The 23,679-nt window shown below is 39.9% G+C and overlaps 1 protein-coding gene across 4 annotated transcripts in view; it reads right to left on the reverse strand.

The window, feature by feature from the left end:
- The window catches only part of CETN3 (centrin 3), a 606,464-nt gene that overhangs the window by 540,096 nt on the left and 42,689 nt on the right, over nt 1-23,679 (reverse strand). For 2 of the 4 annotated variants that reach the window (XR_013995870.1, XR_013995872.1), the window contains exons 5-6: nt 10,755-10,865; nt 6,270-6,335 (exon numbers count right to left, since the gene is read on the reverse strand). Coding sequence is in view for 1 of the 4 variants with exons in the window: in XM_081089055.1 (XP_080945181.1) it covers nt 10,780-10,865 (86 nt within the window). In the remaining 3 variants the exon portion in view is untranslated. The remainder of the gene's footprint in view (nt 1-6,269; nt 6,336-10,754; nt 10,866-23,679) is intronic. The other 2 variants (XR_013995871.1, XM_081089055.1) reach the window with 1 other exon arrangement.

Genomic DNA, 23,679 nt, shown 5'->3' on the forward strand with positions numbered 1-23,679 from the left:
ACATCGATGAGAAAGAAACATCGATCAGCTGCCCCCTGCACATCTCCCACTGGGGAAGTGCCCGCAACCCAGGTACATGCCCTTGACCGGAATCGAACCCGGGACCTCTCAGTCCGCAGGCCGACGCTCTATCCACTGAGCCAAACCGGTTTCGGCTATAGCACTTGTTTTAAGGAAAAAATGTGTATGCCATTTAATATCAACTTGTGTGCATCTCAGTTTGAAATTGATAATAATTCTCTTCTCACCTAAGTCTAAAATTATGTAACCTCATATGTCAATGGTTCTATTTTGGTTGAGGTTTTGTTTTGTTTTAATAATATATTCAAGTGGTAAAAATTTCAGAGTATCAGGCTAGTTCAAAATTGAATTCATGTTTCCTATTCCATTACTTATTCCTTCAATAAATATTTTAAAAGGCCTTAACAAAACCCAGGCACTGAACTAAGGACTGAGGAGAAAGGCATGAGTTGAAGAAATACAGCCCCTAACTTCATAAACCTGACAGTCCGGAGGGTAAGAGAGATCCCCAAAAAGGACTGTGAATGCCAGGCAGCTACCACAATGGCCATAACGACCTAACAACCGGTCGCTATGATGCTCACTGTGGCCAGCAAACAGGCCTGATCAGGGGGTGGGACCAGCGGCCAACCTCACGGCCCCTCCCCCTGGCTGACCATGCCCCCGATGGGCCCCCACCATCCTGATCAGCCCGCAGCCCCGCCCCCCGGCCAGCCCCACCCCTGATCGCCCCTCCACCCCAATAGGGGGTGGGGCTGGCCAGCCAATCTCCTGCAGCCCTCCCCCACCCAGACCCACCCCAGATCAGCCTCCCCACCCCAATCAAGGGCAGGGCTGACTGGCCAACCACCCATGGTCCCTCCTCCAGGCCCCTGGCCCCCGATTGGCACCGCCACCCACCCCATTTGGGGGTGGGGCTAGCCGGGCCACTGCCCCTCCCCATGGCCGGCCCTGCCCCCAATCAGCTCCACAACCCCAATCGGGGGCAGGGCCCACTGGCCAATCACCCGTGGCCCCTTCCCCCAGCCGGCCCAGCCCTGATGGGGAGCCCTGATCGGGCCCCAATCCAGGCAGGCCAGCCAGACAACCTCCTGCTATCTCTTCCTCCCAACAGGCCCAGCCTCAATCCGCCCTGATTGGGGCCAGGCTGGCCGGACCCCACCCGTGCACAAATTTGTGCACTGGGTCTCTCGTATTATTATTAAAGCCTTGAAGAGAAATCCAGGCTAGAGATATAAATTTGTGATTCATCAGCATATAGATGATGAATAAAGTCATGGGAGCAAAAGAGATTTCTCTTACCCCAGGGCAGCAGTTTTAACCAGGGACAATGACTCCAGCTGCATTGCTGAGGTTGAATTGGAGATAGCCATGATGGGAGAGACTGAAACAAATCAAAAGCTTCTTGGCCCAGATGGTGTGGCTCTTTCTAATTGTGCCATAGAGCCTGGAAAGTCTCAAGAACTGGCAACACCAAGTACTTCCGAGGTTAGGTGTGGAGTTGGAAATGAAAACAAAACTATAGACAAATCTCTCTCCTCCATCCGTGCTGAAGGCTGAAGTGTACTGGAGAAGATGAATCAGGGAAGTGCAGGATTCAGGGACAGACATTATAGCTGAAGGCATAGGTGAGTAACAAATTGAAAACAGGGGCACTGAGGGAAGGTTTACATTTAGAACAACCTTTATGCTCAACCTCAGCCCTTATCTGGCTCTCAGAACACCAGTATCTATACTTGCTTCATACCCCAAGTCATAAGATCAAAGGCTCTTCTCTGAATAAGGTCCAGGGGAAGAGACAAAGACATGGAAATGAGAAATACGTTAAAAATTAAGTGATCCATTCAGAAAGCCTAATATCGAAATATCAGGAATTGCAGAAAGGAAAAAGAGAAAAAGAAAAATAGAAGGACATAAATTACTACAGAGCTAAAATTAAAAAAAAAAAAGTTTCAAGTCCTGAAAGTCATGAGTTTTCAAACTAAAAGTTGTATAAGAACAGCTCTTTTAGGCATTGGAAACAATGAAGGAAATCAGAACTTGAACAGCCAAGATCATAGAGAAAAGGGAAGCATACTGAGGTAAACCTTACATTCACTGATGCTTTTCCCTCAGAGGATTTGTTAATTTGCAATGTGGGGCACTGAACAAATTGAACAAAAAGATTGGGAGTTTGTGTCAGTTTCAGTGGTCTGGGGAGACCCAAATTCAAGATGAGGGATACGTGGCTCCCAAAATTTGAGGCTCCATTATCCTAAAGAAAAGGGGACCACTGGTAGAAGTAAACCTGGTATTCTTGGAACTTTTTCTTATCAAAGCATTTGCAGATTCTTAAATTGTGCAGGATTGGAAGCCAAGAAACAAGCAGAAATCTGCAGTTAGAAACTAAAAGTGAAGAAGAGTCTTGAATTGACCACAGTGTCAAGAAGACAAAAATTGAAATTCAAAGCCTGCCAAGAATAAGAAGTCTTGATAAACAGCTCCAGAGTTTTAGTGGAGATTCCCTGAAAGGAAATATTCTAGGAGTAAGAACAGACTGAAAAAAATGACCGCAAATGTACTGAGGTGACCCATCCCTCCTCTTAACTGCCTGCCAGAGAAAGTAAAATTTTTTCTAGAAAAAGAAAAAATCATTGAGAGCATCTATACATTTTAATTTACTATATCCAGCATTAAGTCAAAATTATCCACTAAGTCAGAAACACAAAAACTAAAAACAAAAGAGAAAAAAAAAACAGGTAGTCCAGGTATCACGGTTATTAATAAGGACTTCAAAATAGCTATGATAATGTAAGCAAGAAAATAAATGGCAAGATGAAGAATTTTGTCAGAACTGCAATCTATGTTAAAAAGAATCCAATGAAATTCTAGAACTGAAAAATAAAATATCTCATTTAAAAAATTGATGTAACAACAGATTAGGTTGGCCTAGAGAATTAATGAATTGGGGAATAGTTCATTAGGAAAAAAATCCAAACGGAAACATAAAGAGAATAAAAGAATGGGAAATTCAAATAAGCATTAGAGTTAAGTGGGGCAACAGCATGCAGGTGGAGCAAATACACAGATGGGAATCTCGAGGTGACAGACTGAAGAGCAACCAGTGCAGATTAAGGCAGGAGAACAGAGGCCTGTGCAAGAGATGTCTCTGACACTCAGTAAATATAACAGCCACCCAAAGTATTAGAATTTCAGTTCTGTCAGAAAATTGGAAATGAATTACTGATATTTACATGGAAAAGTAAAAAACAAAAAAGAAGGAATGTTTTTTATTTCAGAGAAAACATAAGTTCTATCTGAAAGGAAATGACATATAGTATAATATATGGTTCACTACGTATGTATAATATTAAATGATCATACAATGTAAACAAATATTGACTTAAATAAAAATGATTATATAATTTTACAGAAAGGATGAGAAATCATAAATATTTGTATTGACTAGATGGGGACATAGAGAACTAAACGATAATCTTTAGAGCAGGAAACTGATAAATCATATTTAAAACTGATAAATCAAGAAGTAGCAATGAACATGGTTATTTAGCTATATGGAAGCAAATATTAAACAGCTAAGGTAATTTAAATAGTTGCCTCTGGAGAAAATAAATTGAAGACACAAGAAATAAAACAGGGGCCAACTATTTTTTATGAGTTTCAAAGTATTGTTTGATTTTTTTAAGCATGTGCAAGTATGACTTGATTAAGAAAAAATTACATTAAAAAGATAAAGAAAGTACCTAACAAAATGACTGGTGCATGGTAAGTATCCCATAAATGCTTATTATATAAATTGTATGACCTCAGAGAATGTGGTGAAAGGTACATAACCTACATTTGTTGAGCTCATGATCCTTTTGGAGGAATGAAACATTGCCCTTGCGTATTCCGCGTGTGTCTTCTGTCCCCATTTGCTGAAGTCTCTCCTGACAACTATTCTGCAAGACTGTCCCTCTACAGAGAAGCTGTCTGTCTATACAAGGCTATTTGATAACACTAAATTGTTACATGCCTATAGGCAATATGCCTAGATTTATTAAAGTTTTCCAAGCTCCTAGAGTCTGACTATTAACCCAATGGTGATGTCAATTGGCTTTCCTTAGCTGCTTATTAAGTCCCAGAGAAAATTCATGCTAAGTGGTCTAGATTGTGGTGGCATGTAAGAAATCCTCTTATAAAGCTGGAATAGTTTATCTCACACACCCTCACCCCAAAAAACACACACATAAGACTCACATTTCACCTCTAAGTAGCAATCAGGCCTGCTTAGGTGATCATGTATCTGAAAAATGACATTTATGGTGTGGCTATTTATAGCTTCAAACAGCACCACAAACCTGATTAAGTACCTAGAGAAACAAAGGTACAGGCTCATTGTTTGTTATTAGGGTGGATGGATATAAGGATGAGTATTGATAAGGGGACAAAATATAATCCTAGCACATAGCAACTTAATGTTAGACATGCAGGGTCTAAAAAATGAAAGTGCGTTAGTATCTCATATACTCCTTTCCTCAAAATTTTGGATCCACCAAATAAGGTTACCTTATACAGTCACAGATCTTAGCGTTGAAAGGGGAATTAGGAGATTGTTTCATTCTCATTATTTTAACAGATGGGGAAACAAAAACTTTATGAAGCCAAGGTGGGGGAAATTCTGGGAAGATAGTTGTAGCAGTGGGGTAGCTTTGAATCTCTCCAATTCTGTCATAAAACCAGAAAACAGCTCTGACAGCAAAACAAAAAACCCACATACCAAAACCTAAAACAAAATACGTGATAACATACCCCACTAAACTCCCAAATCAAACAGGAACAAGAAAATATGTGGAGTTAGGATTGTGTGCAAGAAGGTGTAGGGATGTCTGACAGACCTGAGGACAATATAAGCCCTGGGTCATTGGAAAGACATGAGGCTCATCCTAATAAAAAACAAAATTGTTGTTTTAGAGATATATGTTGATTTAGTTTATGTCACAAAAGATCAGTGAGCTATTCTTATGCTCCAGTCTACAGATTAGGTCACAGAAAATTTAAATATTGGTAAGTCAGAGGTTGTAAAAATCTAGTTGTAACGGTTGTAGCAGGTTTTTTTAATTGTTAAGAAAATAAATAGTAGGTTGTCAGTTTGCACTCAAATAAATTCTTGTAAAAAATAAAGGAAATAAATAGTAGCCTGAAAGACCATTCATGTGTCTTATCTGTATCTATCAATATTTTCATATAATCTTTCCTTCAAACTATTACTTTTGTTCTCCTTTCAGCATTAAAGCAAATGAATCTAGAAATTCACTATATTTTAATTTAAAAATTTTGGGAACTATTAGATAAAGGATATATATATATATATATATATATATATATATATATATATTATATATATATATATATATCCCATAGACACAAACAACAGTCTATGAGGGAAGGAGAGAAGGAAGAGGTAGGGACTGGGTGGAAGGGGGAGGGTATGGGTCCTCTGTCATAGTGTCAGAAATAAATAAATAAATAAATAAATAAATAAAATTGTTTGGAACTATAAAATTGACCTTTAAAAATGCTTATGTTTCAGCTAAGTGCTCAAGTATCCTTTTAGCATCAGGAATACTTGCTCTCATCATGGGGATATCAAAACTGCTATTTTCCCCTCAAAATGCATGAGAAGACCCTCTAGTGTACATTAATATGGTGCCCTGAGGATGTCTCTATTTATAATGTAGAGTATCTCATGAAAAATTCTAGTTCTAGGTAATAGTGCTCCAAGGCAGAACAGAGTGGTCTGTCCCAGGTGAGTTTCTTAGGTGGCCCCCTGTGATGCAAATTGTGCTGCCCTCAAGGCACCCTATAAATTTATTATAAAAATCTAAAATAAAAAAACACAAAATAACAAAAAAGTTTCCCTTACTAAAATGAAAATCATTCCCCTGAACTCAAATGTAACTTTAAGATAGAGCAAAGCAACAGTTATCATAAGAAACAATAGAAGAGGCCTCCAGCACTCCACACTTTCTTATATATCTCTCCCTGAAAAAAGTAAAAATTTGATTTTTAGTTGCTGAAGTAATTATGGTGTTCTATGTGCTTTGTACTCATTATATTGCTTTGGGTTGGAAAATGAGCATTAACAATTATTATAATTTATTGTGTCTAAAATTTGTTTAAAAATCGTCATATCACTTATTTTGTTTCCAGAAATGTGTACTGGCAAGAACTTCTGAACAAATGGTTAAATAAAAATCGTACAGTACCTTTTAAACACCAGTTATTTGAGACATCTGCTTCTGGCCATGATAAAGTAACAGGGAACCTTCCACCTTAAACAAAGAAAAATTTGACAAAAGTATAGAAGGAATTGGTTCAGAGCTTGAAAAATAAGCAGCACATGAGTGGTCCCTAAGAAAAGAGGGAAAACGTGAGCTTTGCCACTGCTCCAGCTGACTGATTGCCTAAAGAGAGTTTCCAGTTCTCAGACAAGAGAGGGGAACCAAAACTGAGCCCTGTGATTTCCATGTTGAAAAGACAGAAGTTGGAATACAGAAGGCCAAGACAAATGGAATTTCTGGGGTAAAGTACCAGTGAGGAGGGAGCTACAAAGATAAAGATTTTCAAAGCTTGGCAGATTTACTTCAGATCTTTGAATGAGTAATGATCTGTACAAGAAAAGACAATACTGTACCTCTGACCAAATAAAGAAGCAACAGAAAGCAATAAGCCAGGCAATTCCTACAACTCTGACAGGGATAGAAATGTTCCTACCAGCTGGAGTGGGAAGACCTCGTAATACACGCAGCATGAGGAAGAGTCTTCAGAGGGTTCTGCCTTAGCCATAGAGTCACATTAATCCTAGACTAACAAAACGTAAAGCCCAGTCTCAAAGAAATCTAATTTCTAAGAACTTAATTGTGTGGCAGGACAAAATCCAACATTAAAGAAATGCCAAAAAGTTCAGCACCCAAAAACAAAAACACAATATCCAGTATCCAGTCAATATTCACTCAGCAAGTAAAGAGGCATATGCAGGAGAGACGATAGAATTATCAAACATGAGTTTGATGAGGAGAAAAATGGAAAGCATTTTTTATTGGAACTTGTAGAGATGAAAAATGTAGCACCTGAAATATATATTTATATATCCTGCATATGATTAATAGCAGACTAGGCACTGCCGAAAGAAAGAAAAATAGTGAATTTGAAGACATGCAATGGAAACTATCCAAAATGAAGCATAGAGAGAAAAAATAGTCAGAATAAAAGAAGTATTAGTAAGCTCTGGAATGGTCTAAAGTTGTCTGATATGTGTGTAATCAAAATCTAGAAGAAAGCCAAGAGAGGAGAGGAGAGAAAAATATTTGAGGGGGAAATGGCCCAAAATCTCCCAAATTTGGTAACTTCTATTTATTTATTTTTAAATCCTATCTTTGAGAAAATTCCATTTCCCAATGATTGACTTGGACAGACAAATAGCCCAAAACTCAAAGCTGGTACTGAGAAATTCAACATAATACTTTAACTATTTTACAAAAAATTAAAAGAGTGAGAAAGAAAGAAAATGAAAATAAATAACAGCCATAGAAGTGAGTTAGGTTGAAATGCCATGTGGTATTTTTGCCTTAATTCTGAATTTCCTTGTTCTCATCAATCTAAATCAGGCCCTAATGATATTTAATGAGGCTACTTGTATCTTCATAATAGGCAAACAGAAGGGAGGTTTAAATAATTCTATTATTTCACAATGATGAAACAGATTGAATATTTCAATTATCCTACTTATTATAGTACACATGGAACAAGCTCTGTAATCTGCTTCGATATATATAGGCTCTTTAACCACACCATGGTGGGACTAATGCAGTCAATTTGGTTGAGCTTCTCTCGCTGATTCAGTGTTGGAATAAAGTGCTTCACAGATTAGCTTAGTCTGCAGCACTTAAAGGTCAGGATTTATTGTAATGTAAATCACAAAGCAATTTTATCTTGACAGAGATTACATACTGTTACAATATTTCTCGCTGAATCTAGTGATGCGTTTGCTTTTTCTTTGCAACTGCTGTGCAAATTGGACCGTAGCCCAGAAAAGAAAAAGAGATGGCAGGCTGCTTTGGCTTTTTAGAAACAACTTAATTCTCTTCATTTTTCAAAGTTTCACACACAAAAAAAAATAACTCTGAAAATACACATGAAGTCATACACAAATACTTGTAAACCTTTATAGACCCTGAGTTTGAGTGCACACAGAATCTGTGAATGACCATCTCTCAAATATGTTGACGTGTTTTAGGAAAGAGAATGGCTGACCTCGAATCATTCAAACCCAAGTATCTTAATACATTACCAAAATTGTCTCCATTTTAAGCAAACAAACAAAACAATAAGAAGCATTCATGTTTTTCATTGACAGAAGTCACAAAAAGAAAACTGAATAAAAACAAAGTAAGGTGAGAAAACCAAGATGGCGGCATAGGTTAACGCCGGAGTTTGCTGCCTCAAACAACCACTTCAAAAATACAACTAAAAGATGGAACGGACATCATCCAGAACCACAGGAAGGCTGGCTGAGTGGAAGTTCTACAACTAGGAGGAAAGAGAACAGCATACCGCGACTCAGAGGAGGCACAGTGCTGAAGTCAAATACTAAGGTGTGGAGTGCATGCGGAGCGGGCTAGCAGCTGAGGGCGCGGTTGTCTGTTTCAATCGGGAGGGAGTCTCAGGCTCTGAGCTCCAGACCCGGGCGAGTCTCTAGGGATCCAGACTCAAATGGGAGAAGCGGGACTGTCTGGCTTCAGTCGGAACTCGAAGGCAGCTTTCTCTCCGAGGTTTGCAGCGGTTGCTGGGACTCTGAGAGACAGAGCCCCTGGGGACGGGACTGAGAGCAGCCATAACTGCTCGCTCCACCCGCCCTGTAGATCCCCTGGGATCCGCCCCGCCCAAGCCCTGCACAGAGGCATTTGCCGGATAGCTTCAGGCAAAGGCTAGATTAGCACCTCCCTAGAGGACAGAAGTTCTCTCACTGCAGACACAGCTGATTCTCACAGCCATTTGGCCTGGAGGTCAAATCCCCCCTAGTATCACCTACAACAATCAAGGCTTAACTACAACAAGACTGCACACAAAGACCACTAGGGGGTGCACCAAGAAAACATAAAAAAATGCGGAGACAAAGAAACAGGACGCAAATGTCAGAAATGGAAGCTATAGAGCTCAAAACCACACTTTTAAGGTCTTTCAATAATTTTCTAGAAACTGCCGATAAATGTAGTGAGATCCTCGAGAAATCTAATGAGACCCTCAATGTTGTGATAAAGAACCAACTAGAAATTAAGCATACACTGACTGAAATAAAGAATATTATACAGACTCCCAACAGCAGACCAGAAGAGCGCAAGAATCAAATCAAAGATTTGAAATGCGAAGAAGCAAAAAACACCCACCCGGAAAAGCAAAATGAAAAAAGAATCCGAAAATACGAAGATAGTGTAAGGAGCCTCTGGGACAGCTTCAAGTGTACCAACATCAGAATTATAGGGGTGCCAGAAGATGAGAGAAAGCAAGATATTGAAAACCTATTTGAAGAAATAATGACAGAAAACTTCCCCTTCCTGGTGAAAGAAATAGACTTACAACTCCAGGAAGCGCAGAGAACCCCAAACAAAAGGAATCCAAAGAGGAACACACCAAGACACATCATAATTAAAATGCCAAGAGCAAAAGACAAAGAGAGAATCTTAAAAGCAGCAAGAGAAAGAAACTCAGTTACCTACAAGGGAATACCCATATGACTGTCAGCGGATTTCTCAACAGAAACTTTGCAGGCCAGAAGGGAGTGGCAAGAAATATTCAAAGTGATGAATACCAAGAACCTACAACCAAGATTACTTTATCCAGCAAAGCTATCATTCAGAATTGAAGGTCAGATAAAGAGCTTCACACATAAGGAAAAGCTAAAGGAGTTCATCACCACCAAACCAGGATTATATGAAATGCTGAAAGGTATCCTTTAAGAAGAGGAAGAAGAAGAAAAAGGTAAAGATACAAATTATGAACAACAAATATGCACCTATCAACAAGTGAATCTAAGAATCAAGTGAATAAATAATCTGATAAACAGAATGAACTGGTGATTATAATAGAATCAGGGACATAGAAAGGAATGGACTGACTATTCTTGGGGGGGGGAAGGGTGTGGGAGATGCGGGAAGAGACTGGACAAAAATCGTGCACCTATGGATGAGGACAGTGGGTGGGGAGTGAGGGCGGAGGGTGGGGCGGGAACTGGGAGGAGGGGAGTTATGGGGGTAAAAAGAAGAACAAATGTAATAATCTGAATAAAGATTTAATTAAAAAAATAAAAATAAATAAAAATTTAAAAAAAGTAAGGTGAGGATTAGGAAGTCCACTGCTATCAATGGCTTTGTAACAAGTATCAAGAAGCAGAATGATAATATCTTCCCAATTTTTCTGGTTTGTTTTTTTGGCAACTGCACTTAAACTAGATGGGATTAGGGTCAGGTACCAGGGTATTAAATGAACTACTCAAAGAGTGTGAGGAGTCTTTCTGAAATTCTCAAGACAAGACCAATTAAGTCCCATCCTAAATTTCAAAGGATAAACACGAATAAAATATCCACACAAAGATTAAAGCAGCGTACGTATTACATTTTGCCAAGTTTTATCAATTCTTCATACATCATTTACATTAATAATGTACAAAAATGATGGTGAGGCTCAGGACTTACCAGGAAATGTGTCCAAAGTTAACCTTCAGCTGCAATTACTCCATTCTACTCCCCTCACCTGGGCCACAGTTGGGTATTGATCTTTTCTCCAACTCTTGCAAAGTACTTTTCCTGGAATGAAAGGTGATATATTATAAAACTGTTTATTCAAATACTGAGTAGATTATTCTTCATTCTACTGGCTGTATCCTATCCAGAAGGGCTTCCTACATATCAGTAGTTCCAAGCCAACCTTACTGTATCTGTAATGCAAATGTAGTATAATTTACTGACTTATTTTCTCTAAGTCAATTCATAATTTGATCTAAATCAATTTATTTTAAAATAATAATTTAACTTCCAAAATTATAGATTTGATGATAGGTTTAAAAAATTGATGTTTGCTGTATAGTACTTGAAATGGTCTCATGTGCCACCTGTTGTCCAGGTAGCAATTTTGGTAAATACTACAAGCTATACAAAGGGTTGTGATTCAGGTTCAACTTATAAGTGGGCTATAAATTATATTCGTATTCATAAAATGTAGGCATTCCTATCCATAATAACATGTACAAGTAAGCACAGGTACCCCCCGTCTGAAAGCTTCCCTATGTAGAGATTAATCATACATCCTGGTTTGCTTAGGGCAGTCCCAGTATCTACCTGTTGTTGTCCTAGAGTTCCCTTTTTCACTCTAAAAAAATGGTTTGGATCATACCCAGAAGAGTAAAGCCAATCAGCCCCAGAAAGCTGGACAGTCAGAATGTTTTTAATTGGCCTTATTTTTCTCTGCTAGATAGCATTGCAGCTCGTTCATGTTCATTATCTTATTTAATCTTCACAACAACTCTGTAAGACAGGTAATATATATAAATTACAAATGGGGAATCAGCCTCAGGGAGGTTTAACCACTCAGGGTTCACACAACTACTACAGGATACAACCAGGACTCACATCAGGTCGCTGTTCCATACCAAGAGATCTTTTCTAGGGAACTTGGGAGGTATGGGGGTTTAGGAAAGAAAAGATGAGGCGGGAGAGGCAGAAGTATTCTGGAAAAACAACTCATTCTATCTCACAGTGGATTTGGAAAGATGAGAGAAAGAAACAGACATGTCTGCAATGTTGCCACATTCACCCTTCATAAGAACCCATTTTCACTTACAACTGCAAAAACTGATTCCATGGACAGGATTATAATCAACAGGACTTGTGAGTTAAATGGACTTTTGTGTTCTGCCCTGAAAATTTAACCAGACTATTAATTACAAGTTAAATTTTATAAATTAGTTTTCTTTTTTGATGCTGGAAAGAAAACAAAAATGAAATGGAGGAAAAGGAGGCACCCCTGTGTAGAGAAATGACGGTGGAGGGCACATAAAAAAATAGCCTGCCTTTTCCACAGGACCCTCCCTTCCTCCTGCACTACTGTGTGCTGCCAAACACATCTATCCTTCCCTCTCATGTGGGGGAGGGCCAAGAGCTTTACATTACACCACTGGTTTACACCCTGAGAAACGTCGTGTGAGCTGCAAAGTACACTTTGAAGCAACTTTCTAAAAGGCACATCTATATTTACCAATGTGTTCCACATGATTAAACTGTGAAATTTGTCTCCAGTTTGGCAATACCTTAGAGAGATGTGAGGTTTAGAAAGAAAATGCCTGTGAAGTGCCTTAAGTTCCACAGAAGGAAAGCGCCACATACATCCAAGGTGCTATTGCACGCCTTGATGCTCTATTGGTGCAACAGTAAATAAAATAACGTAAGTGATGATGTCACAATGTTATCATGCAACATCATCCACAGTGAGCGCAAGAAAAAACTGTTTTTAAAATGCCTTGTTCCCCCTCCTCTTCAGAATGTTAAAGCATATGGTATCCAAAACTAGTTCACAGTGAACTTCATTTCTGCCACTGCTGTAAATGAAGTTTCTTCTCAGGCAGATGTCAGTGCTAAAAGTTTGGTGCTCATAAATACCAAATTTACATAAAATCTATACAGCTTTTTTTCAAAAATCGTTCTTGGTTGATGTAGGCTGCTTGGCTAGGATACATAGTTTACTTACTTATTCCTGAAACCATAATACATTTCCAGATTCACTAATTTGAAAAACAATAATTATGACTGAGCCACAATGACATTCTCTGGCTATAAATATCATGTGCCAGGTTGAAAGAAAAAGAAAAAAATAGTGAGTTAATTGAGATTTTTTTGGACTATTATTAGGCCTATGTTCCAAACTATGGGTCACCATTTATGCAAAAGGCATCAATTGTGGGAGGAATAAGAAGTGACTCTTATATGTACTTTACTCCCTAAAATCATCACCAAAATAGCCTGTTGATAAAGCAAACTTGAGTTTATTGTTTACCGCAGTGAGTGAGGCTGCCACCTTGACAAGAATCTTGGTGATGTTTCAGAAGAAGAAAGACAAAGATGATATGTTTAAGATTTGGGAAATCTGATTTAAGGTTGATCATTCGGTGTGAGAAGGGGGCTTGACTGTGATTTGGCACATTTGTGACCTAATAGTTTGGCATGGGTACATACAAAGAGGAGAAAGTTTGAACAAAGGGTCTCAAAGCAATTCTTGAAGAGTAAACAGCTGTTTGATGCTGCTTTGATTTGAATAATGTAATATTGGTTTAAATGGATCTTCAGGAAATTTGTAAAATAAACAATAAAGTTATTAGCAACTTTATCTTTCTAGGCAAGAATTTTCTGAAACAGTCAAATCAGGTTGATGAAGACTGTGGAATAATAAAATCACCTTAATGAAGCATCTGGATAACAAAGTCACATTATTATAAATCATAAGCAGGTGTGGATATGGAAGGTTTTGGTTCTCAACACAAACACTTACCAGTATTACTCAAATTCTGCTGGAAAGGCAACACCCAGAGCAGCTCCTTTTCCAAGAAAAGGACTCACTTTAAACCATCAAAGCAGACAGGCCCAAAATCACATCAATATTTTACCTTTATATTATTAATTTACGTACCATATAGAAGAATCTTTAATAGCTATAACAGCTTAAGGGAACAATTTTATAAACTGACTGTAATAGTCAAATCCTTTGAGAGTATACTGATAATCTATTTAATTATACTGATAATACACTAGGGCAATGATTTCCAACTGTATTTCAACTTTTATCTGCATTGTGAGGTTCTTCTGAGAATAAACATTCTACCCCATCCAAAGATTGGTCATGGTACCTATGTGTTACTCAGTGACCTGGTGTCATAAGCCACAACTAATTGGGCTAGATTTGGATATTAAACTAAAGCTTTCCCAATCAGATTCCCTCTCCAGGAAGTTGTACTTAGGATTAAGCAATTCTAGTTTGTCTCTGCTGGTGGTAAAAGCTAAATGACTTTGGGTTGACTACTAGTATTTAGTTGTTTTTTGTCTTTTTGTTTTTGTTTTTTTAACAATATGCAGGAAGGGAAGATGACGGCATAGGTAACCATCTATACTCGCTGCCTCCCACAACCACATCAAAATTACAACTAATATACAGAACAACCATCATCCAGATCCACCGGAAAGCTGGCTGAATGGAAGTCCTACAACTAGAGAAGTAAAGAAGAAAGCACACGGAGACTGGTGGGAGGTACAGAGGTGCAGAACAGGCTGGTCTGGCACCCACATGTGCTGCTTTCTTAACCGGGAGGGAGATTATCTCTGCAGAGACCAACTGGAGAAGCAAGGAGTGCCAGTCCCACACCACAAGCCCAGCCCAGGGCCCCAGAGCTGGGAAGAGAAGTCTCCAAAACTACAGGCTGTAAAAAACAGTGCAGACTGGGGCTCAGTGACACAGAGGCTGCTGAAGACCCAGATGTTCTCTTAAAAGTCTAGCACCATGAACTGAACTTACAAGGTCCTGCTTCCTCTGAGTTCTAGCACCAGGGTGAGGCTTTGGGGAACACAGACACTTATGAGGAGGAACTGCATTGTCCAGCATCAGGGCAGGAACTCAGGGGCAGCTTTCTTCCAGATGGAGGTGCTCACAGGGATCATTGTTCCTATGTTGGGACCTCCCCAGTCGAAGGACTGACTGGCAGCCACTTATGTTTGCTCCATCCTGGTGATTCCCTAAGACCTAGCCTCATCCAATTTACAACCCTCCCAAGCTGCCTGCAGCAGCTTTTGCATATGAATGGCCTGTCCTTGCTCAGGCTAAAATATCTCCAACAATCTGCAGCTGGGTCAGGGAACCCCAAACCTGCCAATAAAAGGCCCAAGACCCAGCATCAGCATAAGCCTGTCTTGCTTCACAGGTGGGCCTTGTCTGGGCACTTCCAAACCCAATACAAAGAGGAGGAATCTGCAGATCTCTCTGTACCTCCTGCTGGGTGGCCCCAGGCAGTGGCTGACTTTGCACCTCCTTGGAGACCCAAGAGTCAGACCATACCAGATTACAACTCTACACATCCATAAGTGACACACCCAAGGGGCAGATTCAGTGAGTATCAAAGGCCAGTGAAGCAAGTCCTGCTCCATAGGGGTGTTTCCTGCATAGCAACTCTCCCACTGTAGTCACAGCAGGTCCTCACAGCCAATTGGTCTGGAGGTCAATTCCTCCCAGTAAAACCAACAGCAATCAAGTCTCAACTACAACAAGACTGGACTCACAAGCCCACAAAGGGGTGCACCTAGAGTTCCCAGCTCAGGTTAATGGAGAGGCTGAGCCACTGGGCCCTATAGGACACCCACTACACAAGGCCACTCTACCAACTCAAGACGACATAGCAACTCAACCCAATACATAGAAACAAACACAGGGAAGCAGCCAAAATGTGGAGACAAAGAAACATGTCACAAATAACAGAAATGGAAAAAATCAAACTACTGGATATAGAGTTCAAAACCATGGTTATAAGGTTACTCAAGAATCTTCTAGAAACCTCCAAGGGACTTAGTGAGACTTTCAAAGATCTTAGTGAGAATTCAAAAAAAAAAAAAAAGGAAAAGGACCAGTCAGAAATTAAGCATACACTGACTAAAATAAAGAATAATGTACAGGGATTCAACAGTAGGAGAGAGGATTCTGAGAATCAAATCAACAATTTGACATGTGAGGAAGAAAAAAAACACCCAACCAGAAGAGCAAAAAGAAAAAAGAATAAAGAAATATGAAGATAGTGGAAGGAGCCTCTGGGGCAACTTCAAGGATACCAACTTTCACATTATGGGGGTGCCAGAATAAGAGAGAGAGCAAGATACTGAAAACCTATTTGAAGAAATAATGACAGAAAACTTCCCCTACCTGGTAAAAGAAATAACTTACAAGTACAGGAAGCACAGAGTCCCAAATAAGAGGAACCCAAAGAGAACCACACCAAGACACATTATAATTAAAATGCCAAGGACTAAAAACAAAGAGAATCTTAAAAGCAGCAAAAGAAAAGCAGTTACTTACCTACAAGGGAATGCCCATAGGACTGTCAGCTGATTTCTCAACAGAAACTATGTAGGCCAGAAGGGAGTGACAAAAAATAAAGTGATGAATACCAAGGACCTACAATCAAGATTATTCTACCCAGCAAAGCTATCATTTAGAATTGAAGGTCAGATAAAGAGCTTCATGAACAAGAAAAAGCTAAAGGAGGTTATCACCACCAAACCAGTATTATATGAAATGTTGAAGGGTATTCTTTAAGAAGAGGAAGAAGAAAAAGATAAAAAATATGAACAACAAAATGGCAACAAATATATACCTATTGACAATTTAATCTAAAAATCAAAATAAATGAATAAGAAATCTAATGAAGCCCTAACTGGTTTGGTTCAGTGGATAAAGCATTGGCCTATGGACAGAAGGGTCCCGGGTTTGATGCTGGTCAAAGGCACATGCCCGGGTTTGAGCTCCATTCCCTAGAGGAAGCAGCCAATCAATGATTCTCTCTTATCATTGATGTTTCTATTTCTCTCTCCCTCTCCCTTCCACTCTGAAATAAATAAAAATATATATTTTTAAAAAGAAATCTAATGAACAGAATAAACTGGTAAATAAAATAGAATCAGAGGCATGGAAATGGAACAGACTTCCTTCTCAGAGGGAAGGGGGATGGGGGATGGGAAGAGATTAAATAAAGATCTTATATGCATACTAGAGGCCTGGTGGATGAATTCGTGCACCCGTGGGGTCCCTCAGCCTGGCCTGTGGGATTGGGCCAAAACCGGCTTTCCGACATCCCCTAAGGGATGAAGGGATTAAGAAGTACAAATAGGTAGTTACAAAATAGTCATGGGGATGTAGAGTACAGCACAGGGAATATAGTCAATAGTATTGTAATAACTATGCACAGTGCCAGGTGGGTAGTAGAAATATCAGGGGGACCAGGCTGTATGCCAAAAACTAATACACAATAATAGTGAATGTAAACTGCAATAAAAATATAAAATTTTAAAAAGAAAAAGAAATAAAAACCAATATGCAGAGAAAACATACACACCAAAGAAAAAAAGTGTGAATGATCTTAGAAAGGTACTTCATAATTATTTAATAAAACATGGCATTTCTTTATAATGGATGCTTTACAGATTTAACAAAGAAAAGTCCCTTCAGTTTGTCACAATTTACCTGAAATACAATAGGTTGGTTATAAAGTAGTAGGTAAATTGTGAGTCATAAAATCACACTGAGAAACTTCTAGTTTAATGTAAATAAAAATAAAAATAAAACATTTTCCAAGGTCAAGGTTTCAAATATCCTTTACCCACATTTAAAGCAATGGTCCTATTTGTGTAGATGGTTTTTGTGGCTGAGCTACAAAAGAACTCACAAGCTGCTTTCTGCCCTTCTGTCAGCAGATGTGATTATAGATAATGGGCCTTTAGTAAGAAAAAACTTAATTCTGTATGTTTCTCCTTTACTATCACACACCACCAAACTTCTGACACCAGATGTAAGCTGTTGTTTTTCTCACACCAAGCAATTTCCAGCTTGTGTCCTACAATTCAATTCAATTCCAATGCCAACCAGAGTTAATGTAGACTCCACATGTTAAGGGCTCAGTCCTACAATACTGGCCCCAACTTTAGAAACCAATTAGAAATAGTAGGTCCCCAGGTTATCCACAACTCTGTCCAACTTGGCTACAAATTGGAGATTCTCATGACACATCCCTCTCCTCAAATTCAAACATTTCCTAGAACAGCTCACAGAACTCAGAAAAACACTTATGTCTACCAGTTTATCTAACTAGAGGCCTGGTGTATGAAATTCGTTTAAGAATGGGGCGTCCCTCAGCCTGGCCTGTACCCTCTTGCAATCCAGGACCCCTCAGGGGATGTCCTACTACGGGATTGGGCCTGCCTGATCACCCCTAACCACTCGTCTGCCTGCATGATGGCCCCTAACCACTCGCCTGCCTGCCTGATTGCCCCTAACTGCTTCTGCCTTGGCTCCTGCCTCCACAGCTTCGTCCGGAAGGACAACCGGAATGATGTCCAGGTCATTCGGCTGTCTGGTCTAATTAGCATATTACACTTTTATTATTATAGATACGTGTATGATAAAGGAGACAGGTGAACAGTCAGATAAAGAGATACCTAGGGTGAGATCTGGAGGTGACATGTGCCACCTTCTGGGTAGCAATGTGTTGGCCATCCCTAGAGCTCCCTGAAACCTGAAATATGGGAATTTTTATGAAGGTTTCATCACATAGGCATGATGGAATATTAAGTACATTTCCAGCCCCTCTCCTAAACGGAAAATAAAGGGTGAGGCTGAAAATTTCAAGCTTCTAATAACAGTGACCAGCTCCCAGAACAAATGACCAGCCCCTCATTAGAACAAAAGATATTCTTGTGCAGGAAATTTCAAGGGACTTGGGAGCTCAGTGTTAGACACTCATTACTTAAAAAATTATAAAGGTCTGAGGAGTTCTGTGTCAAAAACAGGGGTTAAAGATAAATGTTGAAATAAAAGATTCTCCTAGCACCCCTATTTACAAGGATTTTAGGAGCTCTGTAACAGGAAGGGGTGAGGGAGAGGAACAGAGACCAATTTACATATATTTTTATATATATTTTTGGTAAGAAGTAGGAAAAAACTCAGTTCGCTCCATAATTATTTCTCACTTAAGGCTCAAGTCTGGCCCACATATTTTTATTCATACCCAGCCCTGCTGGAACAACTTCCACCATCTTGTGAACTGTCTGGGACTGAGAGGCCCCATGGAGAAAGCTCAAGTTCAATCCTAGAGATGCTTCATGCTTTAGGAGAAATGGATATCGAAATTATCAGGTCCCCCGCTCGCACCCACCTTGGCCTGGCGCTGACGGCTCACCTGTTCCACCATCCCGTCGCTGATGCCCACCATGTTCCGCGCCGCCCCCTGGTGGTCAGCATACGTCTAACTCCCAGTCAGTCGAACTCCCACCCATGGGGACAATTTGCATCTTAGCCATTTATTATATAGGATGATCACAGGAGATTTCAATCCTGTCACTAAGTCACTAAGAAACCCAAACTATGGAAGTTCTATCTTAACACACAGCTTAATGATCATCATAGGAAAGGGACACCAAGACTGCTCATGCAATAGGCTCTTATCTCTCTCACCTCGTGGTGTTAACACTTATCACTTCTACTCATTTCATTAGCCAAAACATGTTTATAGTCCACCTAAATTCAGACGGGGGTGAAAATTCAATCTTTCCATATGCCCAAAAGTATAATGGAATACTTGTGAATAAGTTAGTACATATTTTGTATTTGAGCACCTGACAATTTACATTTTTTTGGTAAGAAGTAGGGAAAAACTCGGCTCCCTCCATAGTTATTTCTCACTTAAGACTCAAGGCTGGCCCACATATTTCTACTCATACCCAGCACCTCAAACACTACTAGCTATCTTTTAACTTCTTATGTTATAGAAAAATCCTCTAACGAATTCTGGGATAGGCACTGACAACTTTCAGAAATCAGAGGAAGATGGTTTGTGTAAGCAAGGGATATAGACCTTGCTTGTTACGAATATCTTCTACCTCCCATAGTCTATCCAGCTTTGCATCTTTAGGCTAAAGAGACAAGTACCATTTGATTTCACTCACTAACAAGCAAAATAGAGACAGACTAGAGGGCACTGGGAGGGGCAAGTGGAAGAATTGAGCAAAAAAGAAAAAAAAGAGGAAACACTCATGGACAGTGACAATAGTGTGGTGATTGCCAGGGGAAGGAGGAGGGAGGTGGAGGAGGATATAGGGGGGATAAATGGTGATGGATGGAGATTTGACTTAGGGTGGTGAGTACACAATATAGTCAATGTACAGATGATGTGTTGTAGAATTTTGCACCTGAAACCTGTATAATTTTGTTAACCAATGCCATCCCAATAAATACAATAAAAATAAAAAGACCTTAAAAACATTTTTATTTTTAAAAACAATGTATGCTTAGAAACTTCAGAAGGGGGAGAAAAGCATCAGGAAAATTAAAGTATTCCTATTCACTAGCCAGAGATAACTACTTCTTATTATAGAGAATTTCAAGACATATGCAAAAGTATCTAGGCATTCGATAATGATGCAATCAGAATTTGTATACATCAGTCTTAAGTATTTATCAAATTAGATTAATTAAAATATAATAACTAAATCAAAAAGTGTACACATTTTTAAAGTTCTTAATGCATATTGTTCACTTATAAAATCTATGAGGTCAGGAACTTTATCTTACTTGCCTCAGGGTCAGCAGAGCCAGAAGTGACTGGCACATAGTAGACATTCACTAAGAATGTGCCAAATGAATGAATGTATTGCCCAGGGGCTTTCCAAAATAAACTGTACTTTCAAATATAATTATTCTCACAGAAAGTTAAATCTATCACTTGTCATCATCTTGGTCTAATTCATTATTTAGCTAATTTATTTCTTCCTGATACTCACTAAAGGATTAGAAAAATTTAATGAGAGACATTTCCTAGGAAGTAGTAGATGAGGGAAAGATACAAATTTCCTTTTCCCTCTATTTCTCTCCAAAATTTCCCTGGAACTTTAGGATTCAACAATTTATTTTATAATCTTGAACAAGAAAAGGTAATACATTCAATAGGCTGAAAATATTTATATTTTCTTAAAGCCTAGAATTGAAATAGATGCTGATAGGTGAACACAGGTAATATAAGTAATTGGTGTGTGTCTGTGTGTGTGCACTCACTAATGGCCACAATAGCATCAATTACATCTTATCCCAGATTAAAAATTGTTCATATCCCTCAAATTAATCCACATCCCAAATCCACATATTATTTCCCCTTTCTACAGAGTACTACAATCCCCTAACAGACTTTGATAAATCCTTTAGCTTGTCTGACTCACTTCTCTCTAATAACACAAAGTATACATCTAATACTGTAGCTTGATATACAGCTTCTATATTTTAGTTCCTAAATTAAAGCCTTTCACAGAGCTTTTAATAATATAGTCCCATGCTCCTAGAATTACAGGCAAAGTTAAAAAATCATTCCTCCTTTGCCTTTCAACAAAATTCAGTTCTCTGCTCTGTGTGTATGTAAATACTGTTAATGCTAATGGAGGCAATGCCCATGCATACAGAGTGGACTATACCTCCAAATTACACTTCAATCTTTAGCTGCGTAACTCTGGCACCTGTTCAAATGATACATGTGCTCAAATACTCACTGTATGTCTGTTATTTCCTGTCTAGATATTAAAATTTATTCATGTATCTTTAGTAGCTATTACAACATTTTGGCCAACAAATTTTCTTATTGTTATACATGTGTTGAGTTTTAACTGGGTGCTAGATTTAACCGCAACATTCCTGGTTTATTATAATGCAATTAGAATGTAAATTCAATTCCTAACCAGGTTATATTTGTTTTCAAAAATGGAAATTTTCCACCTGGTTAAACATATGTAGTTAAGAAAAAACATAATGCAAACAAAATAAATATAAGTAACCTGGCTGCTTGTTTCTGTATTGAATGGTGGTTATCTTTACATTATAATAAAAAATTTTAATGACTGCATTTTTTAAAAAACCCAGTTAAATGCCATCATATTTGGTTTACTTCACTAAAAATATTTTATTAGCCAAATTTTAGAGTAAAGTGGTTAGCTAAATAATTTTACATCATTTTTATATGATCCTAACTGATGTTATCTATCCATTTTCCCACAGTGTTGCCCCAAAAGGTAAAAAAAAGTTAATTTTGAAATATGTAAAATATACCTAGGCCAAAATTCACATACTTTGAGGGGAAGAAAAATGGTCATTTTTCTCTACAACTAATTTCCTTTTATTCTGGAGTTCCTCCTTTTATTCCTACAATTGAGAACAACTTGCCTATCCTATCTAATAAAGAGGGAATATGCAAATTGACCATCACGCCATCACAAATATGATGGCACCCACAGCGGAGGCAGGGTTTCCATAACACAAAATGGCCGCACCCACAGCAAAGGCGGGGTTTCTGTAACACAAGATGGCTGCACACACAGCAGAGACTGAGTTCCCATAACAAGTCTTAATGAGCAATCAGCAGGGACCTGAGGCTGTGTGGCACTGGGCCGGGGCAGGAGACCTTGACAAGGAACCTCAGGACGCGCCCCCCACTCCGGCGCCAGGCCAGTGGACCTCATGCTGTGCTCCCCACCTGGCAGGGCTTGACCAGGGACCTCAGACCGCACCCCCGCCTGGCAGGGCTTGACGGGGGACCTCAAGTCTGCCCCCACCCCAGTGCTGGGCTAGGGGATCTCAGGCTGCTCCTCCTACCTTGAGCTGGGGTACCTCAGGCTGCGCCACCCACCTCAGCGCCAGGGGACCTGAGGCTGAGTCCCCTGCCCAGCAGGGCTTGACAGGGGATCTCAGACAGTGCCCCCCGCCCAGCGGGGCTTGACAGGGGACTTCAGGCTATACCCCCTCCTGGCGGTGCTTGACGGTGGACCTGAGGCTGCACCCCCCCTGCCAGGTACCAGGCCTGGGGATCTGAGGCTGCTCTCCCCACCCGGCGGGGCTTGACAGGGTGGGGCCAACCAGGTCTGGATCTCACCCAATGGGGTGGGGCCCGCTGGGTCTGGGTCTCGCGCAATTTTGAGGCACTGTGGGTGGGCGGGGACTTGACTCTGGGTCCCACAGTGTGCCCCAGATTCTGAAAGGAGGAAGATTTTCATATACATTTTACTAATTTTCTTTCATCTCTGACACTTCTATTATAGAGAAAGGGCAAATAGCAATATTAAAATATTTCCTCTAATTAATCCCCTTTTAATGTGCATGAATTTTGTGCACCGGGCCACTAGTCCTATCTAATAAAAGGCTAATATGCAAAATGACCAAATAGCAGAACGACTGGTCACTATGACGTGCACTGACCACCAAGGGGCAGATGCTCAACGCAGTAGTTGCCCCCTGGTGGTCAGTGCGCTCCCACAGGAGGAGCGCTGTTCAGCCAGAAGTCCGGCTCATGGCTAGCAAGTGTAGCAACAGTGGCAGGAGCCTCTCCCACCTCCGCGGCAGCCCTAAGGATCTGACTGCCGGCTTATGCCCGCTCCCCACATCCCCTGAGGGCTCCTGGAGTGCAAGAGGGCAAAGGTTGGGCTGAGGGACACCTCCCTCCAGTACATGAAATTCGTGCACCGGGCCTCTAGTTAAATATAATTCAGTCTATTTGCTGTAAATACTCAGCCCCTGCTGAGCTCAAAGTTCCTAACAGGATTTTTTCACCTTCCTTCTGCTTCCTTCTCCTTGCATCTTCTGGAGAGAACAGAGGCAGAGTGAAAGCTTTTATATCCTAGGGCAGTAGCTTAGGAGAGCTCCCAGTAGAGCAGCAGCTTTTGTCAATTCTTTTGGATGCCTCCCAGGAATTCTCTGGCTGCAACCACAGTCTCCAGGTATAAAATCCACCTTATGCAGGAACTTCAGATTATATGGAACTCACACACAATACCAGACCCTTCACTCAGA

The sequence above is a fragment of the Myotis nattereri genome, assembly GCF_964212035.1.
Source record: "Myotis nattereri genome assembly, chromosome: 4".
Lineage (NCBI taxonomy): Eukaryota > Metazoa > Chordata > Mammalia > Chiroptera > Vespertilionidae > Myotis > Myotis nattereri.